At 37.9% G+C, this 25,333-nt stretch overlaps 2 protein-coding genes across 3 annotated transcripts; both read left to right on the plus strand.

The window, feature by feature from the left end:
* The first annotated feature begins 306 nt into the window (after window positions 1-306).
* mal (molybdenum cofactor sulfurase) lies at window positions 307-5,360 on the plus strand. Of its 2 annotated transcripts, none has more exons than XM_020942119.2 (4): window positions 307-702; window positions 806-956; window positions 1,072-1,854; window positions 1,916-5,360. In XM_020942119.2, the coding sequence occupies exons 1-4, from the start codon at window positions 630-632 to the stop codon at window positions 3,252-3,254; spliced, it is 2,346 nt and encodes a 781-aa protein (XP_020797778.2). In that variant the 5' UTR covers window positions 307-629; the 3' UTR covers window positions 3,255-5,360. The 2 variants fall into 2 exon arrangements, with proteins under 2 accessions (XP_020797778.2, XP_086697392.1); XM_086841266.1 differs by having other exon boundaries at window positions 519-748.
* LOC110175920 (small G protein signaling modulator 1) lies at window positions 5,061-18,928 on the plus strand. Its single transcript, XM_020942098.2, has 7 exons — window positions 5,061-5,992; window positions 12,840-13,507; window positions 13,566-14,286; window positions 14,355-14,651; window positions 14,713-16,183; window positions 16,246-16,523; window positions 16,654-18,928. Exons 1-7 carry the CDS (start codon window positions 5,920-5,922, stop codon window positions 16,740-16,742), a joined length of 3,597 nt encoding a protein of 1,198 aa, XP_020797757.2. The 5' UTR covers window positions 5,061-5,919; the 3' UTR covers window positions 16,743-18,928.
* The last annotated feature ends 6,405 nt before the right edge of the window (window positions 18,929-25,333 follow it).

Below are 25,333 nucleotides of genomic sequence, written 5' to 3' on the forward strand. Positions count from 1 at the left end.
CAAAACAAAAAATGCGTACCAAAGGGATGGGATTTCAAGCCACAAATTGTAAACTGCTGTTATCGATAGCAGCCGATAAATGGAAAGTGAACTCATCAACACTGTTTGGTATTTAGCATTTTGTATGTGAGAAATATTTTGTTTTAAAAAAGAAACACAAAAGTTCGTAGAATTAAAAATGGTCGAAACAATTTCTAAATATTTTGTGATATTAATAAATAGATAATAAGAAACAGGAATTTAAACCAAAGACATAGTAAGTCGGTGCATTAGCCAACACTACTTCGAACAGCTGATCAAAAAGATAATAAAAAACGACATATTGACTAGTAAATACCCTTAGATAGTTATAAAGACCTTATTTGGAAATAAAAGTATAAATTGTACAAATATAAACATATAATTTAGAGAATCAAAAAATTCCCTTAAAAAAAAAACAAGTCGAAGAATTGCTAAACAAATGTATCAATGCTTAATATTGACAAACGAATGCGACAGCTGTTGTAAACTGATATTAATTTTTCTTGGATAGAGTATGGCGCCGCATTTGCCACTATTTTTCCATGCCGGCTCCGGCCTCAAATAAATAAAACCCGACGCGCAGCCCCACGCATTTAATAGTTCCAAACATGTCGCCATATCGCCCGGAATTCACTCAATCGGAGCAATCGAACATCGATGTGGAATTCTCTAGATTGGCCAGTAAGTGCTAGGGCCGGGGCGGGGTAAGAGGAAGACCGGAATCATGGTGAAATACTCGCATTGTAAACAGATAACAAAATTGGTAATCTTTTGTTCCTTTTAGACAACAAGAGCATTTACCTGGATCATGCGGGCACCACTTTGTATTCGGAGAACCAGGTGACAGCCGCCGCGGATCAACTGCGCCAGAATGTCATCTGCAATCCGCACACCTGCCGCCTCACCGGTGACTTTGTGGACCAAGTGCGATTTAAGTGAGTGCTCAACCGTGTCCACTGTCATTGGAGTGCCCTTGCATGGGGAATATGCATACGTGCATATATGTTATAGGAGTTTCTTCATCAAACTTTCCTTTGTTACTCGCTTTAGGATCTTGGAGTTCTTCAATACCACCGCCGAGGACTACCATGTGATCTTTACGGCGAATGCCACCGCTGGGCTGTCTCTGGTGGCCGAGAATTTCGACTTCGGTTCGTCGGGTAACTTTCATTTCTGCCAGGAGAATCACACCTCAGTTCTGGGCATGCGAGAAAGAGTCCAGGCCAACGGAATATATATGCTGACTGAAAAGGAAATATCTGGTGAATCTGGCAAGCAGTTGAGCAATGGAAAATCGCCCAGAACAGGCAGCGGTAACTCTCTGGTGACCTTCTCTGCCCAGTGTAATTTTAGTGGCTATAAAATCCCACTGGATACCATTGGAAACATCCAGAGAAACGGCCTTACCCAACGTGGAAAACAAATTTGGTCTTCTAAGACGGAGAAGGATGAGATCGATAATAATAACTACTATATCTGTTTGGATGCGGCTTCCTTTGTGGCTACCAGTCCCTTGGATCTACAGAAATATCAACCCGATTACGTGTGCCTGAGTTTCTACAAGATCTTTGGCTATCCCACTGGCGTGGGTGCTCTATTGGTGAGCAAGCGGGGTGCCGAAGCCTTTGGAAAGCGACGATTTTTTGGTGGCGGTACCATTAACTATGCGTATCCTCATGCCATGGACAACCAGCTTAGGGAGTCCTTTCACCAGCGATACGAGGACGGCACACTGCCTTTTCTTGCAATCGTAGGACTGCTCGAGGGCTTTCGCACGCTGGAGAGACTGGTGCCCAGAACGGAAGGTTTCACAACAATGGAAAGGATCTCCAGGTGGGTTTTGAATCAAACATATATATAATATATATAAATAAATGTATTAATCCTTTGACAGGCACGTTTTTGGCTTGGCCAAGTACCTGGAGGACCAGCTAAAGCAACTGCAGCACCCCAATGGCGAGCCCCTCGTCCAATTATACAACAAAGTTGGTTACGAGGACAAGAGCCGGCAGGGCGGCATCGTTGCCTTCAATGTGCGCACCGATTCTGGATCCTTTGTGGGCTTTGGTGAGATCGCGTGCGTAGCGGCTCTTCATGGTATACTCCTGCGTACAGGATGTTTCTGCAATATCGGAGCTTGCCAATATTATTTGGGCCTAGATGAGGATGCCATGGATGCGATATACAAACGAGCTGGTCGCATATGCGGTGATTACCACGATCTTATCGATGGCCAACCCACGGGAGCAGTGCGTGTGTCTTTTGGCTATATGACCACGCGTCAGGATGTGGACGAGCTGCTCAAAATGCTGCGTTCCAGTTATTTGGCCACTAAGCCACACCAGCGGATTCTATTCATCGAGGAGCAGGCGGACCAACTGCCACCGGTTTTAAAGCAACGTGTCCAGCAGCTGCGACCAAAGCTCCTACAAATGGCCATATATCCGGTCAAGTCCTGTGCCGCCTTCAAGATCAGTTCGTCAGGTGAGTCGTGGCCCCTGACAGAGCAGGGGTTGAAATACGACAGGGAGTGGATGATTGTGGACATGAATGGCATGGCCCTCACTCAGAAACGTTGCACGGAACTGTGCCTGATCAAGCCGGTGATTACCGAGGATCTCCTGGAGCTGCACTTTGGCGAGTCTTCAGTATCGGTTCCCCTGTCACTGCAGGACCAGGCGGACGACTCGGCCAAGTGCGTTAGCAAGGTGTGCCGAGAGCCGGTGAATGGCTTGGATTGCGGTGAAGTCGTTGCCCAATGGCTGAGTGAAAATCTGGGACTGGAGGGTCTGCGATTACTCCGGCAATCGGGCTACAGGAACTCATCCAAGGATCAGCAGAAGCTGAGTCTGGTGAATCAAGCTCAGTTCTTGCTGGTGAACCGTTCCTCTGTGCGGTCCCTTCGCTTCGAAGAGGACCTTGACGAGACTGTGGATCGTTTTCGAGCCAATATCATTATTGACACAGGCTCGGCATTCGAAGAGCTCTCCTTCCAGGAGCTCACCATTGGCCAGATTAATTTCCGAGTGGAGGGTCCCTGTCAGCGTTGCGATATGATCTGTATTAATCAACGGACAGGCGAAAGATCCCCGGAGACACTGACCACAATTTCCCGCCTTCAAAAGGGTCGCATGCGATTTGGCATTTATATAACCAGAGTTACCAAAGCAGACGAAGAGGCCGACAGTAAGGAGCAGAGCATGTCCTGCGGTGATGTAGTCCTGGCGGAGTGAACAACACACATAACTACGGGTAATTACCATCCATAAATATGTAGTTTTATATGAGGGTTATAAATATTGCACAAATAATTCATATTATTCCATCCATAATTAAATAAAGCTGTAAATATTTGACATATTTATTTGCTTTACTTTGGCAAAGAACTCAACTAATAGCCTTATTAACAACGATGGTTTTCCTATAATTCAAATTTGTACATCACACAGAACTTAATACGTAAATTCCTTAAAATGTATAGAATTAATTAATTTTTGAATATATACATTCAAATATATATTTAACAAAACAAACAAATATATACATATACTGTCCCGTTAAATCTCAAAGCTTTTTATGATTACTTAATATATTTGAAAGAATTCTTTGAAATTTAATATACTTGCCTTAGATAATAATTCAAACAAACATTCACAAAAAACTTAAGCATTATGTAAACGGATACCTCTTGCCAATGCCTTTAAAAGGTAAAAAAAACATATACAATAAAAACAATTTTTAAAAACGGAGAGATAGTTCATTTTTCTAACAGGATCAAATGAAAAGAACATCCCCATTTAAATTTATTAATAATATCTGTAATTTAATAACAATGGGATGAAATCGAAATGTCCTTTAATGACGGACTGATAAAGGAAATATTGCAAAACAAAATAAAACATTATTTTATTTGGATTTGTATTATGCGGTTGGATGCTTAACTCCTACTAATATATAAGATCAAAGCTACTGATTTAATGTCCTTATTATAACAAAAAATTTAAGATTACAAGTTTTTAAATGAATTTTTAATTAATTTATTGTGGACTATTGGTTGTCAACTTGCCTCAAACAAGACTAAAACAAATAGAAAAAGGATTCGATCAACAAGGATAGTTCAATGATCTCTTGAACTTTTTACAGCGCCATCTAGACAGCAAGGCCAGCACTTTTTCCTTTCATGATCGAGTCCTGCGCACCAGTGTTGCCAGGAGCTGAGCGATAGTACAAGTTTGTTTCGGAGTAAAAATAAGCTTACATACAATTAAAATTAAACAAAAAATGACTGAAAAACAAGCTACACTCATACTTTTAAATTCATTTAATTAAAAATAAATTCATTGCTTTTGTAATTTGTATTTGTCTCAGAAATATTTATAATTTTATTTTATCATTTTTCAAAACATGGCACATCCTGCGCAATTATTAACATTAACATTAGTTTATTGGTTTTCAATTATAATTAAAATTCACCTAAAACCATTCGAAAAACAGGAATGGAAACTAATTTCGAAAAATCAAAATTTAAAAAAATCATAACATAGTCAAAAACTTATTAATTTCCAATTGGAAAGCTTTCCTTTGTTGGTTTTTATTATGTTTTCAAATCTGCATACTGATTTTTATTATATACAAATTTTAAATTTTTTGTCAACTTTTTAAAGCAAATAAATAAATAATTTAAATGTAACCCCTTATAAAATTTTGAAAAAAATTAAAAAACTAATTTTTTCATCTGACTGCTAGATTGACTTAGCTGTTGATGCTGATTAATAAAATATATAATTTATAGGGTCGGAAATGATTCCTTGAAAGTGTAATAAGCTTCTGACCAAAATTAGAATACCTCTGCAAGGGTATAAAAGCCACGATATTTTTTACATCGTGCATATCACATATACGAAATGAACATTAAAAAATTATATATTTAACGCTTAGCTTTTCATAGAAGTATCAATCTTTAAAATAAGCTAATTGCCTGAAATAAGCTATGTTGCCAACACTGTCTTCAACAATGCCTTGTGGATTGTGGACCTTGTGGACTCATTCCGAATTGAAACGCGAGAGCAGACGGTAGTATCCGAAGAAATTGAGAAAATCGACTCTAGATTTTTTAGCTACCAACGAAACTTTTTGGCTTATAGCTTTAGCTTTCCCACAACCCGAAGAGTTGACAACACTGGATGGAAGGCGGAAAGGATAATAATAAGTAACTGTCGGCACGCAGCAGGGCTTAAAGCTAAATCAAATGAATAAATTAATTAAATTACAATTGTAACTATATAATATTAAAACGTTTGCGACAACAAATACCCAGTAGAGATACACGCACACCAAAATCGCCAAAGAGAGAGAGAGAGCGAGAGAGAGGAGGGCAAGAGATAAAGCCCCCAAAAAGTATGCAGCAAAAATGTGAATAACTAATATAACTACGACTGCAAATAACAAACACACACACACACTCCCCTCGTTGTTATTGTTGCCTTTGTTATTTTCCGACTTATATAAGTGTGTGTGTGTGTCGCGTGTGTGCGTGCGTAGTAGTAAAAATGTAGCAACAACAGAAATAAAAACACCACAAATACGAGACAACGAACCTAGTAAGGACATTTTTTGATACCACAATTGTTTGTTAACAAAAAGCAAGAAAAACCGAAGAAGTAAAAATCAAAGGAGAAGAAAAGAAAAGAAAGCAGCTGGCAAAAACAAAAAGTAAGAAGAGCGAAGAGAGGAAATTACACTTGCCCCAAAAATTATACCACAAAAAGCCAAAAGGAAACAACACAGACAGAGTGAGGAAGTGAGAAAGAGAGCAAACGCAGGGCAGCAAGAGCAAGAACAAGGACAAGGGCCATTGCGAGCGAGCAGGACAGGAGCGTCCATCATCCACCAATACAGATGAATATGTTACACAGTTTCAGTGGCGGCGGCGCCGGCAGCGCTGCCAACGCCACAGGCGACGTCAGCAGCGGTGAGTACTCGGTCCTTGCCTTTTCCTCTTTATTCCCCTCAAAACAAAAACAAAACAAAATAAATAAAAACAACAACAAACAGCCGAATATATGGCGAATACAAGAACAAAAACAGCAGGAGTGGCAAATACCAATTACATATCAAACACATACACACTAATGTAGCCACTTGTGTGTGTGTGTGTGTGTGTGTGTGATTTGTTGTTGTTATTGGCGTTGATGCGTAGAAGGTGCGAAAGTGAAAATGATTTCGCGTCCCTATTTTTTGAGAGCAAAAGCAGGCAAAAAAGATATTCGGCTACAGTGGTCATTCAATAAATAAAAAAATATGAGAGAAAAATCATAAACGATATAAAAGCGTTGTATTAAAATATTTATGTATATTTAGAAATTTAAATAAATTGAATTTAATTCATTCAATATTGATTGTTATATCCAAGTATGAAAAATATCGAACTATATGTAATTGTAGTAAAACTAATTACAGATTTAGGAATGCATAAATGAAAATATTTCGATCAACATGAAATTAAATTAAAAATATCTTTACCTTTGATTAATAGAATTTTTAAATAATTAAACACAATCGTATTTAAATTTGAAATGTTTATATTATCGAGAAATATCGAAACAATTATATTTTATTTATCTCTTGTTTTTATTTATCGTAAAAACCATGTTTAAATATTGAATTATGTATCGACTTATGCCTAAAATATCAAAGTATCGATATATCAATATTATTTGCCAACTTAGGTACTAATTTTCGATCTCCAACTTTTGTCTTTTATGTTCTTTACGATTACTCCAAAAAATAAATAAACATCGATTTAAGTTCTTGGAAAACCTCTTGAATTAATTTAATCTCACTCATTCTTTTAGGTTAATCAATGTAATTAAATAATACGTATTTAAATAATTCATATTGATTTAGCGGTTGCTTACTGTCTATCAAAACTTTAGGCAACCGAAACCTTTTTTCGATGAATCCGGGTGCGAAAAATTCGCAGGGGGTTGCAATTTACTGGATGGAACATGGGGAACAATCCCATGGATTTGTGTATACACAACCTCGGACGTGTACATATTGATGTACATATGTATATATTAAGTCCAGCTCCTTTAATTCGAACTTTACGAATACAATTTTGTAATCAAATTATCGTGAGTGGCCATATTTCATGAAGGTAACTCTGAAGAGCTAAATAGTTTTGTTGATTTATTCACAAAGTATATATAAATATACATATATATATACATAGGTAAATATGTATGTTAAAGACCATTTTGCAAAGAAATCTAAGCATTTCTTGGCCATAAACTTAACATAAGAATTTTAATCATAAAGAAAACAATTATTTCATCTAGTACACTTTTTCTCTAAATTTTTATCAAGAATTCTGAGAAGTTTCCTTATTTAGGAATAAACAAATGGAACAGAGAGTTTATTAACTTTTTTTGAGCAAATTCAGTTACACGTATGATTAGTTTTCACAGTGCGTATGAGTGATATTTTAATCATAGCACAAAATATTACTCATACGCAATGCTGGTTCTATGCATTTTTAAATAAAAATATATAATTATTATTAAGCTTTAAATTGCGCTTTAATTACGGTTACAATTGAAACACGAAATTTATAAAAAAAAATTTGTTGTCAAATTCAGTTTTACGTTTGAGTGATATTTTTTATTATGGTAAAAAATATTACTCATACGCAATGTTTGTTCTATGGATTTTCAAATTAAAAAATATATATATAAATATATTATTATTATGTTTTATAAGTGATTCAGGAAATTTATTACTTTTTTTTCTCAAAGCACAAAAAATAACTCATACGAAATGTTGGTTTTATGGATTTTTAAATAATACGATTTTATTTAATATATTTTTCAATACAAAAATTCACTTTAATTGAAGTTAGTATAGATATTTTTCTTATGAACTCTCTCTATAGCTTAAATTAATTAATATATTGCATTAAATTATTAGTAGAAAATACATTAAAGAAACTATGCAATACAATAGCATGCATTTCCACACCTTCACTGATGCATTTGCATTACCAGAGATTTCCACGAACACTAACTACTATGTTACTGATTTAATATTGATTTTAATCCAATTAAAATTGACACAAGTAGAGTGCATTCATTTGCGCTTTCCTGGTAATGCGTTTGCGAGTGCCATGGACATGCCATGATTTATTGCGAATTGCAAGGGCGAGAGTGTGCGTGGGCCATTAATTAGGGGAGTGAAATCGGGAAAAGCTCGGTGTGTTGGCAGTTGCAGCAGCAGCAGCAGCTTACAGTTAGGTGCAGAGGCACTGAGAAAAAAAAGTGAGGGAGAGTGAGCCCAGGTAATGCCGCTCTAATTGGCATCGATTGCATGGCATCTTTTTTTACCCACACACGCGTCCAATTAAGTGGAATTACCCTGAATTACCCTGGCCGTGGCAAATGCAAAAGTTCACGGCCAATAGGTCAGGTTTGGCATTAATTTTCCTTTTTCTTTTTTGTCTTCCTGCCGCTTGTCCGTTTGCTTACATTCCTGCTCACCTCATTCGTGCAAATATACTTACATCTTAAATACATAGTAATGCCGGACGTAGCCGGTAATTGCATTATCGCAGCCGTATTTTAACGTATTCTTGCGTATTCCGATGCGATTACGCCGCGTTACGCCCCCCCCGTCAGCGACTGGCCCCTCATTTGAAATTCATCAAATTGCCTGGCAATTAAAGTAATCAGAGAAGCGCGCACAATGTCCTGTTCCTGTTCCTGTTCCGGACTCGGGCCCGTGTCCTTTTCCTTCTCCATTTACCTTACAGCGCCGTTCCTTTGGCTTCTCAGATACTCTGCCTTGCATCGGGCACTGCTTAAAAATTTATGCGATTGCTGTCATTAGATTAATTGTTGCTCGCTTCTTTGATGGAATTTTTAATTTTATTTAACTATCATGCACCTTAACTCTTTGGTTTTCTTTTCTGAGAAAAGTCTTTATATTTGTAGCTGTATTTTTATCATTTTTGGGGGTATACTAACCGTTTAAATAGTTTTTGTTGATATTTTAAAGTTATTTTTCAAATACGTAGTTATAAAACGAATTCTATCTGCACTTTAGCTCCGAATTATCTTTTTTTTAATAATAAAATCTTAAGATATATTATAAATTATAAATATTATTACATTTTGTATAAGGTTGTTGTCCATAAATTTAAACAAAATTTTTAGTTTCTTCAAAAATTTAAAAATCCATAGAGGTAACATTGCGTATGAGTAATATTTTGTACTAAGATTAAAATATCACTCATACGCACTGTGGACCCTTAAATTTCTCAAAAAAACTAAAAATTCACTTACCCAAATTAACTAAAATATATAAATGAATTCTCTGTAGCACTAGTAAATCCTTAAAAAATGATGTTGTTAACAATTTTGGATCTAAATCCAGAGAACAAATTGTATTCTAGATGAAATAATTGTTTTTGTTTTGATTAGAAAAAAGGTTTATTTATTTTTTACAAGTAAATGTTGAAATTTGTATAAAGTATATATATTTTTGATTAGTTTATGGCCAAGAAATGTGTAGATCCTATGAAAATGCACTGCAAGATGGCTTCTATTTACCGTTGGCTTTTTCCTGTGCACACACATACATCCTCGTACGCGGGAAAAAAATTCGCACATGTGTGCGTGTGTGCATGTGCGTTAGTGAATGCTGTATGCTGTATGTGTTGCGCCCTTTTTTGTTGGGTAACAAACATATGTTTGGGCACCGCTTCCATTTACAATATGGCTGCCATGGCAGGGGATTTAATGCTGTGTATGGGGGATTCTCCTCTGTTCTCCTTTCACCGTTCTCTTGGTGCTCAGCACAGCTTAGCACCGTTACTGCTGCTGCTGCTGTTTGTTGTTGTTGTTGTTGTTGTTGCTGTGTGTTCTGTTGCTGGCAGCAAATTAAAGGAGCACCCCATGCACTCGCACACACTGCCATCCATCCTGCTCTGCGAGAGAGAGGCATTGCCTTTCATCGTCCCATTTGCCATCTCACTTGTTCTCACTCAGTCCAGGCCTCCAGCTCTCGCTCTTCTCGTCTTGCTTCGTTTGCCTCTCTCTCTCGTTTCTTTCGCTCCATTCGCATTGCGTTTCATTTTTCTGTTGCCCTGTCATCAGCTGTTTTATGTTGTTCAGGGTCAAGTGTGCGACGTGTACGTGCGCCTGTATTGGTAGCGTCGCAGGTGTCACTCCCTCGCTCCGTCTCGCTTCCGCTGCTGCTGCTACTGCTGCTGCTGCTGCTGCCACCCGTTGTTGTAGGTTATAATTCAAGGAAGTTTTTTAGCATCGAGTCAAGGTTACAGCACAGGCAGGCACACTGCGAGTGCCCGTGACTGTGGTTGTGGTTGTGGTTGTGGTTGAGGTTGTAACAGTGCCTGTGCCTGCCACCGCATAATCACATGTGCATGTGCATGTGCATGTGCCCGTCGCTCCTAGTTTCTTCTTGTTTATTGAAATGTTTTTCCACTCCTGACTCGCCGGCAATCGCAAATTGCATTGAGAATTGAAAATAAACAACTTAGTACATGTGCCGATGTGCTCGAATGCGCTTCACCTCTCCATAACACACACACACATAGAAATGTGGTTTCTGCCGTTTCAGTTCTGTAAGTTGTAATCGGAAAATGGATTATACTTCTTTTTCCAATATAAAACAAAGTTTTCCTTCAATTCCATCAATCAGTTTAATACTTTACAAAGAATTCAGAGAGGAAGAAAATTAGAAATACTAATTAATTTAAATTGGAGTAATAAGTGAATTTCAAGATGTCTTTGACAAATTTCTAATTTTATTTAATTATCATGCGTATTAACTCTTTCGTTTTTATTTCTGAGAGTAGTCTTTATAGCTGTATTTTAATACATTTTTGGGAGTACCGTTAAATAGTTTTCGTTACGAATACTATGTATGCAGCAGTTCATTAATTATAGCTCCCAATTCTATTTATTTAAATAACAAATTTTGAAGATATATTTAATTACGTAAAAAATTAAATTACAAAAAAATGTTCCGTTTTTTTTTCAGAAATTTAAGAGTCCATAGAGGTAACATTGCGTATGAGTAATATTTTGTACTAAGATAAAAATATCACTCATACGCACTGTGGATTTTTAAATTTCTGAAAAACTAAACATAACTGAAATTGCAAAAAATTATTCATAAATTCTCTGTAGCACTATTTTATCCTTAAAAAAGAATGTTGGGAAATTTTTTTATCCAAATCAAGAGAACAAACTTAGTTCTAGACGAAATTGAATTAAATGTAAATTTATTATTAAATGTATTTATAAATAATTTTAAGAAATTTGTCGCGAAGTTTCATCTATAAATTGATATTTTGCGATATATTTGTGCAAAAAATTAATATTGGTTTTGATAAATAGTTTTAAATTAATAAATTTAATTTCATTTTTCTTTATAAAATGTTAATGTTAATATTTTTGTTCATTAGGTTGACATATTTAACAAGAATTTAAAGAAGTTAGAATAAAAAGAAAAATCCATGAGGCTAAAGTGGCGTATAAGTAATATCGTATGAGTAATATTTTCTTAATCTGATTAAAATATCATTTATACGTAGAACTGAATTTGGAAAAAAAAACCTGAATAAATAATAATTTCATTGCAATTTCCTGGAATAAAGCGAGAAGTAAATTAAATAAATAAATTAAATAACATATTCAATTCGTAAAATATTTAATTAAAAAAAACTACATTTGACAAAGGAAAATTTTTGCGAATTTTTAAGAAAAAAAAAATTTTTGGTAAATTAAATGCTTTTGTAATTGGAACACTGTTGCAATTTCCCTTATCGATTTTGTTTATGTTCTTGCCACAAGTCCCGAGTCCTTGTCCAGGACATTGGCGGCCCATGTCACGTAGCAGCGTAAATCCTTTATTTCCATTCTAATTAGAAGAGCGCCGCTCCTCTGTCTCCTTCTTAGACCCTTTCCAGTTCGTGGTCCCTTTATCCGATTAGCATATTTTGTACATAGAACAATGCCAAGGCATACATACATGTTAGCCAAAATATACAGATGTCCTTGTATTTATAATAATAACAATGAAATATAGTAAAGTAGTAGTAGTAAAGAAGTAGTAAAATATATAAAAAAGAAATAAATTATATTAAATTCTGTAAATTGATTTAAATTCAACTCTTTTCGTAGTTAGTTTATCATATTGCCTTAAAGAAAATGTGTTAAATAGTTACACTTTGTTGTGTCCTTGCCATAGACCGAGACCTTTTAACTGCTGACAACTTTCGATAGACAGGCAACTCAATTTCCTGTTTGCATCGTTGATTAAAAAACTTTTTTATAGTACGTATACGCACCGTATACCCGCGCACACAAACGCAACAAACTCGCTTTTATATGGCTGTATACATATACATATACATATATGTATGCGTGTAGTGGTGGGGCGCTTTTGTGCACGGGAGCAAACAGGACAAAAATTGACAGCGATGACAAAATGATTGACGTCGGTCTGAACGGGCAGAAGGAAAGGGAAGAAATACAAAATAAATACAGAAAATCCCAGACGAGGCGGGAGAGCGGAGGCACTGCGGCATGTGCAATCAATCAAAGCATACTTATTGGGGCTCCTTTGCGAGGACTCCTTGGGGAGTGGCCCAGGGAGTGGAGCCAGGGATTATCAATAACCACACTAAAGGCAAATAAGTAATAAACCAATTAAGTCAAGTTCCCTTCCAAGTCATATATATTTAATTTCCATTTATCTCAGTGTACTGATATCCTTTTCGCTTTTATTCCTTTTAGCGGAGAGTGAGCTAAAGGAGCGGCTAATAGCCAGCGTAAAGAAGGAGGTGAAACAGCTGATGGAGGAGGCAGTGACCAAGAAGTATGTGCACGAGGAGAGCAGTTCGGTAACCTCGCTCTGCGGTGCCGTGGAAGCCTGCCTGAGTCATGGCCTTCGGCGACGTGCCTTGGGCCTCTTCAAGACCTCATCCACAACGGCACTGATCCAGAAGATAGCGAAAATCTGTCCGGAGGCAGACTATGTAAGCCGGCGACTGCTGGAACTGGAGCTTGCCCAGGAGAGTCATGCGGTGAGCGGCAAGCGTTCGTCCTCCAGCAGTGACAGTATAATCAAACCGAAGCTGCTGAGCAAGGGCAGTGGGAGCAGCAGCTCGGTGACCACCATCAATACGGTTTCCAATGGCGGCGCCGGCGGCGGTGGTGTCGGGAACATAGCACCGCTAGGCAAATACCTTTGGATACGACTGGCCCTCTACGAGAAGCGGCTGGCCAAGATCATAGAGCATTTGGTGGGCAATGCCAGTAGCTACTACGATCGCGAGGCCCTGGTTGCCGATCCGGACTATGGCTCTATCCTAAGTTCCCTGCTGGTTGGTCCCTGCGCCCTGGAGTTTACCCGGGCCAAGACTGCCGACCATTACTGGTCCGATCCCTGTGCCGATGAGTTGGTAAGTTTACATTGCAGGTGTTGTCCCTTTGATTTTAATCTCTGATTCCCTTTGGCAGGTGCAACGTCACAGGATCAGCTCCGGGAACCGGACACCGCCCACCACCCACCGGCCCATCATCAACTTCAAGCGCAGCCTGCACACCAGCTCCGAGGATACGAGCAGCGGCAGCTTTAAGGCCAGCTCGCCGGCGAGCGTGGCCAAGGATTATGTGGAATCATTGCATCAGAATTCGCGCACCACCCTGCTCTATGGCAAGAATAATGTCCTGGTCCTGCCCAAGGAAGTGTCGGAGCCGATGCCCGGATATCTAAGTCTGCACCAGAGCGTTCAGTCACTTACCATCAAGTGGACGCCCAATCAGTTGATGAACGGCTACAACGATGCCGATGGCGGTGACAAGAGCTTTTACTGGGGCTATGCCCTGAACATCAACGTGGATGAGATCGTGTATGTCCATTGCCATCAGAATCGTGGTGGTGACACCGGTGGCACCATCATTCTCGTCGGTCAGGACGGTGTTCAGCGTCCACCGATCCATTTTCCCGAAGGCGGTCATCTGCAGGCCTTCCTTAGCTGCCTGGAGACGGGTCTTTTGCCGCATGGTCAGCTTGATCCGCCGCTGTGGTCGCAACGGGGCATCGGGAAACTCTTTCCATGGCCCAAGAGCGTGCGACGGCACATCCTGCCCTCGGTTATGGAGGCGGGCTCCACCGCCGATGAGATGCCCATCGATTATGTCTTCCGCGTGGTCAGCAAGTGCCAGCACGAGGAGTTTCGTAAGTAGACCTAAGCTTGAGGACTATCATTATCATTGATTTTTTTGTTTTAAAATATCCATTTCCAGTGGCCACCCATCCCATCCTGGAGCTGGGCCGGTCAAGTCCTAGGAGAAAGCACCTGGGCAGCTGCTCCACCACTGGTAGTAGTGATTGCTCCAGCAAGAGCCTCTCGATTGACCAGAGCAGCTGCGAGACACCCCTGATCCAGGCCAGCCAGAGTACCAGCATCGAGCTGGTTTGCTCCACAATGCGACGTCAGATCATCTCCAGGGCCTTCTATGGCTGGCTGGCCTATTGCCGGCATCTCTCCACAGTGCGGACGCATCTCTCCGGCCTGGTCAATGGTCGCATAATGCCGGACTGTGAGTTCCTCTCTATCTCTCCTAGGAAACTTATTCTGATTCTGGTTCTTTTCCCCTTAAGTGGCTGCCGACGAGGAGGGTTTAACCCGCGACAAGTGGCTGGCAATGCATGAGGATGGCGTTGTATCCGGCGAACTGGAGCTGTATCGTCTGGTTTACTTTGGTGGCGTTCAACCCGATCTTCGCAAGGATGTGTGGCCCTATCTGCTGGGCCACTATGCCTTTGGATCCACGCCGGAGGAGCGACGAAAGCAGGATGAGACTTGCAAGCACTACTACGAGACCACGATGAGCGAATGGCTGGCGGTGGAAGCCATTGTTCGTCAGCGGGAGAAGGAGAAGACCGCCTTGGCGGTGGCCAGGCTCAGTGCCGAGCAGGCTCGTCTGGCAGCAAACGCTAATCCCAACTCCAATGGCCTCAATAACCACGAGAAGCTCACGAATGGCACTCGCCAGTTGGAGCTGGAGCGACAACAGAGGAATGGCGATGGAGAGGCGGATCACTTGGCTTTGGATGAGGGAGAGAACGATGTGTTTGATGACAATGACTTCTCCGATATATCCGATCCGGGTGATCTATTCGATGAGCCTGAAATGGCCAGGGAAGCGGAGGAGCAAGAGCCAAAAGAGGATGTGGCTCCAGATCTGGCAGAGGACGATCTGGGTGAACGGGTTATACCTCAGCTTAGTGAGCAGCTGGTTCTCGAGTTCCAGAATATCGACAACATGGAACCGTTGCGTCTCCAGGAGAACTGCTTCGCCGATTCCGAGACCGAGAACGAGTTTGGCCTGAGCCTGGACGGTAGCGGTAACATCTTGATGTTGAGCATCAAGAGCTCGCCCTCCACCAGCAGCTATGAGACGGTGGGCAATGAGTTTGTTGACATGGCCGAGGCCAAGCTGGAGGAGGAGGAACCGCTGGGACAGCTGAGCAAGTTTCACAGCGCCGACGATGTGAGGTTGGATGAGCAGGAGCAGGAGCAAGAGCAGGAGCAGGAGCCAGAGCAGGATGAGGAGCACTCGCAACCGGGTACTTCGGTTATCATCACAGAAGCGGCCTCGTTAGATGCCCTGGACGACGATCCCACCGAGGAGTTTACCTCGCGCAAGACCAGCCTAATGTCGCCCCTCAATGAAGACATCACGGTGGTGGCTTCATTGGACGCCCTGCAGGAACCCAAATCCGCCTGCGTATCCCCAGCCAGTTCCAATGGTGGCGTCTACAGCGTGGAGTTGCTCGAGCAGTTTGGTCTGAATCTGCATCGGATCGAGAAGGATGTGCAGCGCTGTGACAGGAACTATTGGTACTTTGCCAATGAGAACCTGGACAAGCTGCGCAACGTGATCTCCACGTATGTGTGGGAGCATTTGGATGTGGGTTACATGCAGGGCATGTGTGATCTGGTGGCTCCACTCCTGGTCATCTTCGACGACGAGTCACTAAGCTACAGCTGTTTCTGCAAGCTCATGGAGCGCATGATCGAGAACTTCCCCAGCGGAGGGGCAATGGATATGCATTTTGCCAACATGAGGTGAGAGATATCGGAATTATAGGGTTATTATCTTCGATATTAATTGAGATTTGTATATACAGATCCCTCATCCAAATCCTCGACTCGGAGATGTACGATCTGATGGACTCGAATGGGGACTATACGCATTTCTACTTCTGCTATCGCTGGTTTTTGCTGGACTTTAAGCGGGAGCTGGTCTATGACGATGTCTTTGCCACCTGGGAGGTGATCTGGGCGGCCAAGCACATAGCCTCTGGTCACTTTGTCCTCTTCCTGGCGCTGGCTCTCCTGGAGACCTATCGTGACATTATCCTTTCGAACAGCATGGACTTTACCGATGTCATCAAGTTTTTTAATGGTATGAAACAAAGTCTTTTCATGGTTGTGAATGAATTTAAGAAAGTATCCTGTATCTTAAGTTCTAGAGGAGTTCGGGCAGTTGTACCTTGATATATATCTTGTTAATATATTTATTCTTTTATTTACAGAAATGGCTGAACGTCACAATGCCCAATCGATCCTGCAGCTCTCCCGGAGTCTGGTCCTTCAGCTGCAGACCATCATCGAGAATAAGTAAAGTCCATCCGTGTCAGTCAGTCATCCATTTCCAGTTCCTGGATTCCTCAGTTCGCGACCATACTTCCCCCTGATCAGTATTGAGCCTGCGATGTACTAAAGTAGCCCAGCACTTAGATCATAGATTTATAGATGTAGCATCGTAGAGTTGTTGGCTAGCAAGCGCTTATAGATACATATATACCATACATGACATATATAACATATACATGCAGCATATAGCATAGAAGCATATAGCATAGCCCCAACATAACATTACAATAACTTTACTTACCTGCGCACCCGTAGAGATTGCAATTAGGCTGAAGGCCCTCGCTGAGGTTTTTTGGGATGTTTCCCGCAATCCTTAATGGTTTTTTTTGTATTGTATTTGGAAAACGGCTGGGAATCGCTTCGAAGGCGACAAATGTGTTTAATGAACATTTTAGAGAAACTAAGGAAATTAAGGAAATTGTAGTGACCTGAAAAAAAAGAAAACTAAATACAGAAGAAGGCAAGGAATATCGAAAATCAAGTGGAAATCGAACAACGTAAATGATAAACTATTTATACTTATACAATATACATGCATATACATATATACTGGTAATATTATATAGAGACACTGGCAGACATGCATATATGTACATGTGTAGAGGCAGTTGCATATTTATACGTTTTGTATATTCGAGTGAACAATGGATATTTGGGGATATTGTATTAGATATCATATATATATATATATATATATGGGGCAATGCTGTGTGGCTGCTGATAGCGGCCAATTGTTGTTACTGTTATGTTATCGATCTGGCAAATAATCAGATATATACACAAACAATATATACATATGTATATTGAAAGATATTGAATTGCTATTGTTTGCTTGGTCATGGTTATGTTATCCCTTGTTTTCTTTTATTTTTTATTAGCTGCAAGCGGTGCAGTTAATTCCATTAAACAAATTAAAATAAAACAAAAATTTATATATATTGTTGAGGCAGGCAGTTAAGATGAGTTGTATTAAGTTATGAAAATGGAATTATATACATAAATGCATGTACAATATACAAAAGAATATTAAGCCAATATTTATAGATATATTAACTATACAAGCATATAGAAAAACAGAATGTGTTAACCGTGTATTTGTTACAATCAAGCCTGATTTGTTGCTATTTGTTTTGCTATGAACTCTCAGGCTAAATACTTTGTTTCTAATCGAATCGAATCGAATCGAATCGAATCTGTTAAGGAAACAGAATCCTTGTTGTTTTTTATTTTTGGTAAGTGCTGGCGCACCAAAAATCCCTTCACTGGGCTAACATATATATTTATATATACATATATTTACATTATATATAATATGTATATATATGTATGTATGTATAAACAACTTATATGAAACTATAGAGCAAGCACTTTGTGTGAAATCTAAGTTAAAGCAAGTAGCACGCTTTTTGTGTATAGAACAAACAGCAAAAAAACTAAAAACAAAAAAAAACTTAATGTGATTTCTTGTTGCTTCTTTGAATATTGGATATTTTTGTAAGCGCTAAAAAAAATATATATATATATACACAAATAACGAACGAGAGGGAGATGGCGACAGGCAACAGACAGAGAGAGAAAAGATATATTTTACACTTGCCGAAAAAGAAATGCTAAAACTGAAAGTCGGTAGAGTCCAAGCGAAATTTTAGCCACACTTTTGATACACATATTCGACAAAAAGATCTACTGATCCACCAGAATGAAAACAAAAACAAATAAAAAATATAAACAAAGAAAAAAACCAAAACGAAATACATCGTTATATTATATTGTATCGTATTCAAGCTAAGCTACATACATAATATATATGTATTACATATATACACACATATATATATTTATATATGCGTCTGTGTAGAGATGCCACCTATATAGAGCCCGAGCATATAGAATATTACATAACCCACAATTGTAACCACATATATAGCATACGCATACATATTACGGATAACCTATGTTCCAAGCGACATCTCACAGACCAGAGAATTAGCAGCAAACCACAAAAAATATAAAAAAAAGAAATAAAATAATAATAATACAAATTACACAAAAAAATAAAATAAAACGAAACGTCAATGTATAATTTACCAAAAAACAAAAACCATAAAGAGAATAACAAAATAAAACGAAATTATGTAAAATGTTTACAAGAAAGCCACATGAATTTTAATATTTAATTAACTAATAATCCTTTCTATTACGAAGCTATGTATGTAGGTTTCCTCCGCAAAGTTAAATTAATTACTAATCACTTTTATAAGAATTTATTATTTTATCTTGCATCTTTCTCTTGCGTTGTTTTAGACTTCCCAAATTATATCCAGTTCTAATGTTTTCCATTTTCTATAGAGTATGCAGATTTAATAACCTAATAATCACTAGCACAGGAGAATTATTCGGAATTAAATTAAATTAAATGCTTTTTGGGCTTATTTATGAGTTTTTTTAAATTTGATTTTAAAATTATTGATTTTAAAAATCCGAATAACTTAAGCTTAGTTATGATCCATATCCGATTCGATCCTATATTTCAATTGCTTACCCAAAGTTAATTTTCTTTCTTGTATTTTTGATTTTAAATTATTATTTATTTATTTATTTACTTATATTTATTAATTAATTTACCTTTACTATTTTCTTTATTTTTCTATTTATCTATTTATAGTTGTTTTTATATTAATGTTTTTACTGCTTCTTTACTTACTTATTTTATTTATTAGTTTTCAACATTTTTATATTAATTGGTATACGTAGGACTTTACAGTTTATTTATTTATTTTTATTATTTATAATTTTTTTTTTTTATTCCATCGCTCAATTATTTACCCATTCATGTATTTATTTCTTCAATTTTTACTTATTTTATTATTTACTAAACCAAGAGCCCTTTAAACAGACTGCCATCATTTTTGGGATCTTGAAAATATTTTGCCCTGCTCAGTGGGGAGCCCACAAATTGGTTAAAGGAATTCCGTTCATCTTAGCCAACACTGGCATTCGGCTCCCACCTGAGACCGTAATTGAAAATATTTCGGTACACACAAATTCACAGTGTGCAGGTTATGTTAAGCGCTCTAATGGCTCCAACGGGGGGTGTTTTTCGAAGCAGGGTTATGGGGTCTCGGGGTTTGGGCCTTGAGTTTTTTTTTTTTATTTATTTTGGGAGTGGTGGCCAAGGGCTGAGGGTTACGGACTACCTGGCCAGTGCGCAGTCTCAATGCGAAGCAACAGCGGGCCACGAATTATTCCGAAATGTTCTTAGCCAAAATTTGGGCCAGACTTGGTGTGCGTGTGTTTGAAGGGTGGGTGTACTTGGAACTGGAGCTGGGTTTTGTGCAGGGTGAGTGGATGGGGGGATGTCCTGTTGCTTGTGGCTGGATTTTGCGACGTCAGCAAACTGCCAGCGTGAACGATTCACCTACGTACATACCTACTACAGAGGAACACCAGCGCTCACAAATATAGTGATCGCTATTAAATATTCAGTATAATATAGAATACATCCATTATTAGATATGATATACAAATCTTATATCATAATATTAACTTTCAGAAACACGCAATAATATCATGTAAATTAGAAGGCCTGTCAATTAAAGGTTTTTTCAACGTGAGTATGTGAATATAAATTATTTATTATTTAAATAGAATTTGGTAACGCTTGAATCCAACATTTTGCCATTCGTGTCCCGATAAATATTAAAGTGTCAGTAAAATACCTTTTAATTGCTGTTAATAAACTAATCAAAAATTTTTAAACTTGTTAAATACATTAAAATGAATTACGTTTTTTATTTTAATTTATTTTGTATAAATATTATTTTTATTCGATAAAGTTTATGGAAATTTATCTTATATAGTTAACCCGTATTGTGCGCTTATACGTATGTATGTGTGTGTAGTGTGAAAGTGGAAGAGAGATGGCAATGACCGAAGGACGAAACACGAAAAGCTTTCGTATAGAAATGTAACGGTAACGTTTTAGCCGGGGAAAATGGTGCGAGAGAGCAGGGGAGAACACTGATTCAGTTGTTGCTGCTGCAGCACATGTTGCTGCTGCTGCTGCTGCTGCTGTTTGTTGTTGCTCCATTTACTTTGCTCGTTGCTGCAAATGTTGCTGGTAATTATTGGTGTTGCCAATGCTCAGCATTAGATATGGACGCTTGTTCGAATTTTTACGAAAATTTAATAATTATTATTTTATTAATAATAATTTTTAATTTCACAATAACAATATTCTCTAGATTTATATTTAATAAGTTATGGTAAAAAAGGACTTTAAAGTTTTAGTTTAATTCAAATGCTTTGTTTCCATAAGGTAAAATAAAACCACCAAAAATTAATTTATTACTAATTTTATAAAAACAAGCACGAGCTCAACTCTAACTTACTTGACAGCAATGTTGCTAATGTGTATTTGGTGGGATTAATCGTGTAAACAGTGCTGTTGGTGTAGCTGTAAATATTGTTGCTAGAGTTTTTAATGTTCTTCTCTGTTGATTCTACAAATATGACTGTATACATACAATGTTGCTGTTGCTGTACTTATGTTGCCGCCGCAGATGTTGCTCCAGACAGTGTTGTCAGGATATCGGATGGTCATATCCTGACAACACTTTCTGTATAAAATAAGCTAAAACTGTCCAAATATAAAAAAGGGAATGCTAAAAATCAAGCTATATATTTATTTATACATTAATTTAATTACGTCAGATTCGATCCTAAAATAGCACAATTTGAATATTAAAAAAACGTTAAGTCTAGTGGGAAAAAATTAATCATCACCATTTCCGTAAATACAGGCAATATTTATATTTTTTCATAATTAATAATTTCTTTTATAATTAGTATCTATATTTATCTGGTTTAATATATACTATGTATGTATTTATTTAGGTAAATATAATATTTATTTTAACTTATGACATTTCAGCGATAAAATGAATGAAAATTTAATTTCAAATTTAGCAATAATTTTTTTCGTCCATTATCATCAGCAGCAGCTTGAAGCGCTTTAACAATATTGATCAAAACTTGAGGCTATTAAAAGAATGTCTTAAAATTCAATTCGAACAGAAAAATGGTAACAACAAAAAATTATTGAAAATGATAATAATGCCTATCAGCTAGTTGCAAATTTCATAAGCTTTTCCCATTTTGAAATAGGCCAGATTTGGCTTGAGTTAAGCTAAACTGCCAACAGTGCTTCCGGCCGTTGTTCTGGCGCTTGTGCCTTCATTCCATGTTGGCCTCCAGTTCTGTCGCAGTCCCAGTCTCAGTCTCAGTTTTGGAGTTGGTCGCGTGCACACGCGCTTTTCCTGGGAAAACATCCGAAAAACGACGACATCGACGACGCTGCCGCCGTTCGCTGGAAAAGCGCCCGGAGATATGCTACACACATTTGCCTAAATTTTTTTTTGTGTAGCCGTGTTACCTTAGTCGGTCAGTGAGTCGACGTCAGTGAGTTTGTGCGTTTTTCCTGCATTTGTTGTTATTGTTTTTATTTGTTTCGACGAAAAGAAATGGCGGCCCGGCGGCTGCCGAATTATTTTTAAAGGATAGCAACTAGTGCGTCAGCGAGGGCAAGGAGCGGAGAGGAGGAGAGGAAAGCGTGTAAAGCGTGGAAAAGAGGGGAAAAGAGGCTGCCTGCCACAGGCGAAACTTTGCTCTCTGACAGCTCTCAGACACTCGGCATACGCAAAACAAATACAAATTTTCGAAAAAAAAAAAAACATCTTACGCGCGCGTGTGTGAAAAGCAGAGGAACAGAGAACAGAGGGGGAGGAGGCGACGTGACGGCGAGAGGCGAGAGGCAAGAGAACGAGGGAGAGGAAAAGCTTTGGGCAAACTCCGCAAGCCCAAAACACACGCCCACGCACACCATTGCGCCAGCACACGGCACACGCACACAGCTACAAAAATGGTGCAAACCAATGCAGGTAATAAAAGTGATCACCCCAAAGCACCATAATCCCACCGTACCCCACCGCTCAAACCCCTCCCCCTGTCTGCCCTACAACCAAGCAAAAAAAAAAATAATATATCTCAATTTCGCTCCAACTTGCACGCTAGGGTGTTCTTTTATTTGGAGAATATATATTTTTGTTTGCTGTAAACTTGAAAAATGTCTTCCTTATCATACTATTTTCCAACACTGTACCATTTTCTAGCACTTCTATGCTTATTATTTAAAGTAAAACACATTCACCAAGTCCTTAATTTAAAATTGACCAAAATAAATATCTTAAAGTAAACCAAATCATTTACATTTTCAATGACTCCTCAGCAGAACGGTAGTGTTTTTCTTAAAATGTCTGAGTTTTTTTACTAAACAAAACGGGTCATAAAATAAACAAAAACTTTTTAAAATTCCAAATTTCGATTTTATCAGGATAATATTATAAGTGATTAGATTTCAAAATGAAGTGTTTGATAAATAGAGAAAGACTTTATTTTATGTTCAACTTTGGTAAAAGAAACAAACAATGTCGTAATGAAATTTAGGTAAATTTAATTTAGGAAACAAATTTGTACGAAAAATGCTATAGTGCTTATTAATATTCACCTGCTTTGGTGCCATTTAAAGTTAATTTATTGTTGTTATTTAGTGCGAGAAAAAAGGTTTATGTTGCGTATACGTGATAATATTACGTATACGTAATAACAATATACGAATCCATTGTTATTTATTAAAAATCGAATTGAAGCTCAAATTCAAACTAAAATAGTACCAATTAAAGCGCTATAATTTCCTTGAAAATGTAATACTATTACTATAAACTATGTTACGTATACGTGATTATATTACGTATACGTAATAACATTATACCAAACCATAATTAGAAGCAAATAAAGAGTACTGTCAAATTTAAGGAGAAATAGTACCAATTAAAATGCTACATTTTTCTTAAAATATATATAATGTTGTCATATATTGTTTTAACATATTTATTTTATATTTATATTTATTCCTTTTACCGCATAGTTCTTGTATACTTCCTGGTAGTGTTGTATATTTTTTTTCTGAAATTAAATTCGGATAAACAGCGACAACGAGTCACCCTGATGGGACAGGTGCACACGTGTGTGAGCCAGATAATGTCTGCATTCGGGGGTGCATCGCTGCTATTCGCTATGAAATGGCATATTTTATATTTTCCCAAGAATTTCGTGTCTCTGCACACTCGTTGCGGCTAAAGCGTTGAAAGCACCATGCAAATACATATACATATACATATATGTTCATAGTATATCCTCGTATTTAATTCAGGTGTTTGGGCAGATGCCCGGGTGATTTTCCCTCAGCGCTTGGTTGAACATCCATTCGAGTGCTTCTGTGTCTGTGTCTGTGTGTTAGCATTAATGTGGGTCTGTGGTGCATTTCCTGCTAATCCCTGGCAATCAATGCAGCACAAACTCCTTTATCCGAGCGGCATAGCCAAGGACACGGGTATAAGGCAATTTAATCAGACTCCGTTCTTTGCACAATTTATCTGCACAACTTGTTTGTATGCGTTTGGGATAAGCCCAGGATTACAGTGAGGGTATTAAAAGTGGGGCTAGCAGGTGAAGCCACAAGAAATATTTAACAATTATAAGAGTTCTTAAATGGTATTTTTTATATTTATATACATATATATGGCTATACCAGCCTCTTTCCTAAACCACTTCATTTATTTCTGTTCTAATCTGATTCTTCGCTAAAATACTTTAAACGAAACTTGTGTGACAGGAAATTCCTATTTAATAACTTCCTATTTATAAATTTGGGTAAAAGCAAGGCCAACATTTGTATTTCATTAAAATAAAACAATTGCCAACTCTATATTGATAAATAAAAATGTTATAAAGAAATAAAGGCAGCAGACCTAAAATGTTGAGAGCGTTTTTAATACTATTAAAAACAAACTAATAATTTTACACCGCTGCCATTAACGTACTAATTTGTTTGTTTAAAAATTAATAATTCTTCTTGAATAATTGTGACAGGATTACAAACAGAGTATGTTTAATAATACTTATGTGGGCTCACTCTTCTACAAGGAACCAAAAATATTGTTAAGCTATGTGGTCCTTGGTTGCATAGTGGCCTCTTTAATGTTTAAATGTTTTTATGTCAATTAACAAGTATTGTCAAGATTCTGGGCACCGAAAATCTGTTCATCTATCTGGAAAGCTATGACGTTGATTTGGATCCGTACCTCAATCAGGAACATGTTCGTGGGAACAGTTCGCAAACTAGGACAATCAACATCTGGTTTATTTTTATAAATTATTATATATATAATACAATATGATCAAAGGAAGCGCCCTTACTTTAATAAATGCAATGATCAGGCACAAGAGAAAATGGATACCAAATGGAAGATCAGGCACAGGAGAATCTTAATGATGACTCTGACGAGGCATTTGAGTTAATAGAAATATTAGACAATTAGAAAATAATGATATTCCTGATCAGATCTAAAAAGAAATCCTATATGTGAATTTTCCCCCACTAAAGAGTAATCAATAAAAAATCGAATCCTCGTCAAAGTGTTGCTACTTTTTCTGTGTGTG

Source organism: Drosophila serrata, unplaced genomic scaffold (genome assembly GCF_035046125.1).
Source record: "Drosophila serrata isolate PLE 108 unplaced genomic scaffold, ASM3504612v1 contig_6, whole genome shotgun sequence".
Classification (NCBI taxonomy): domain Eukaryota; kingdom Metazoa; phylum Arthropoda; class Insecta; order Diptera; family Drosophilidae; genus Drosophila; species Drosophila serrata.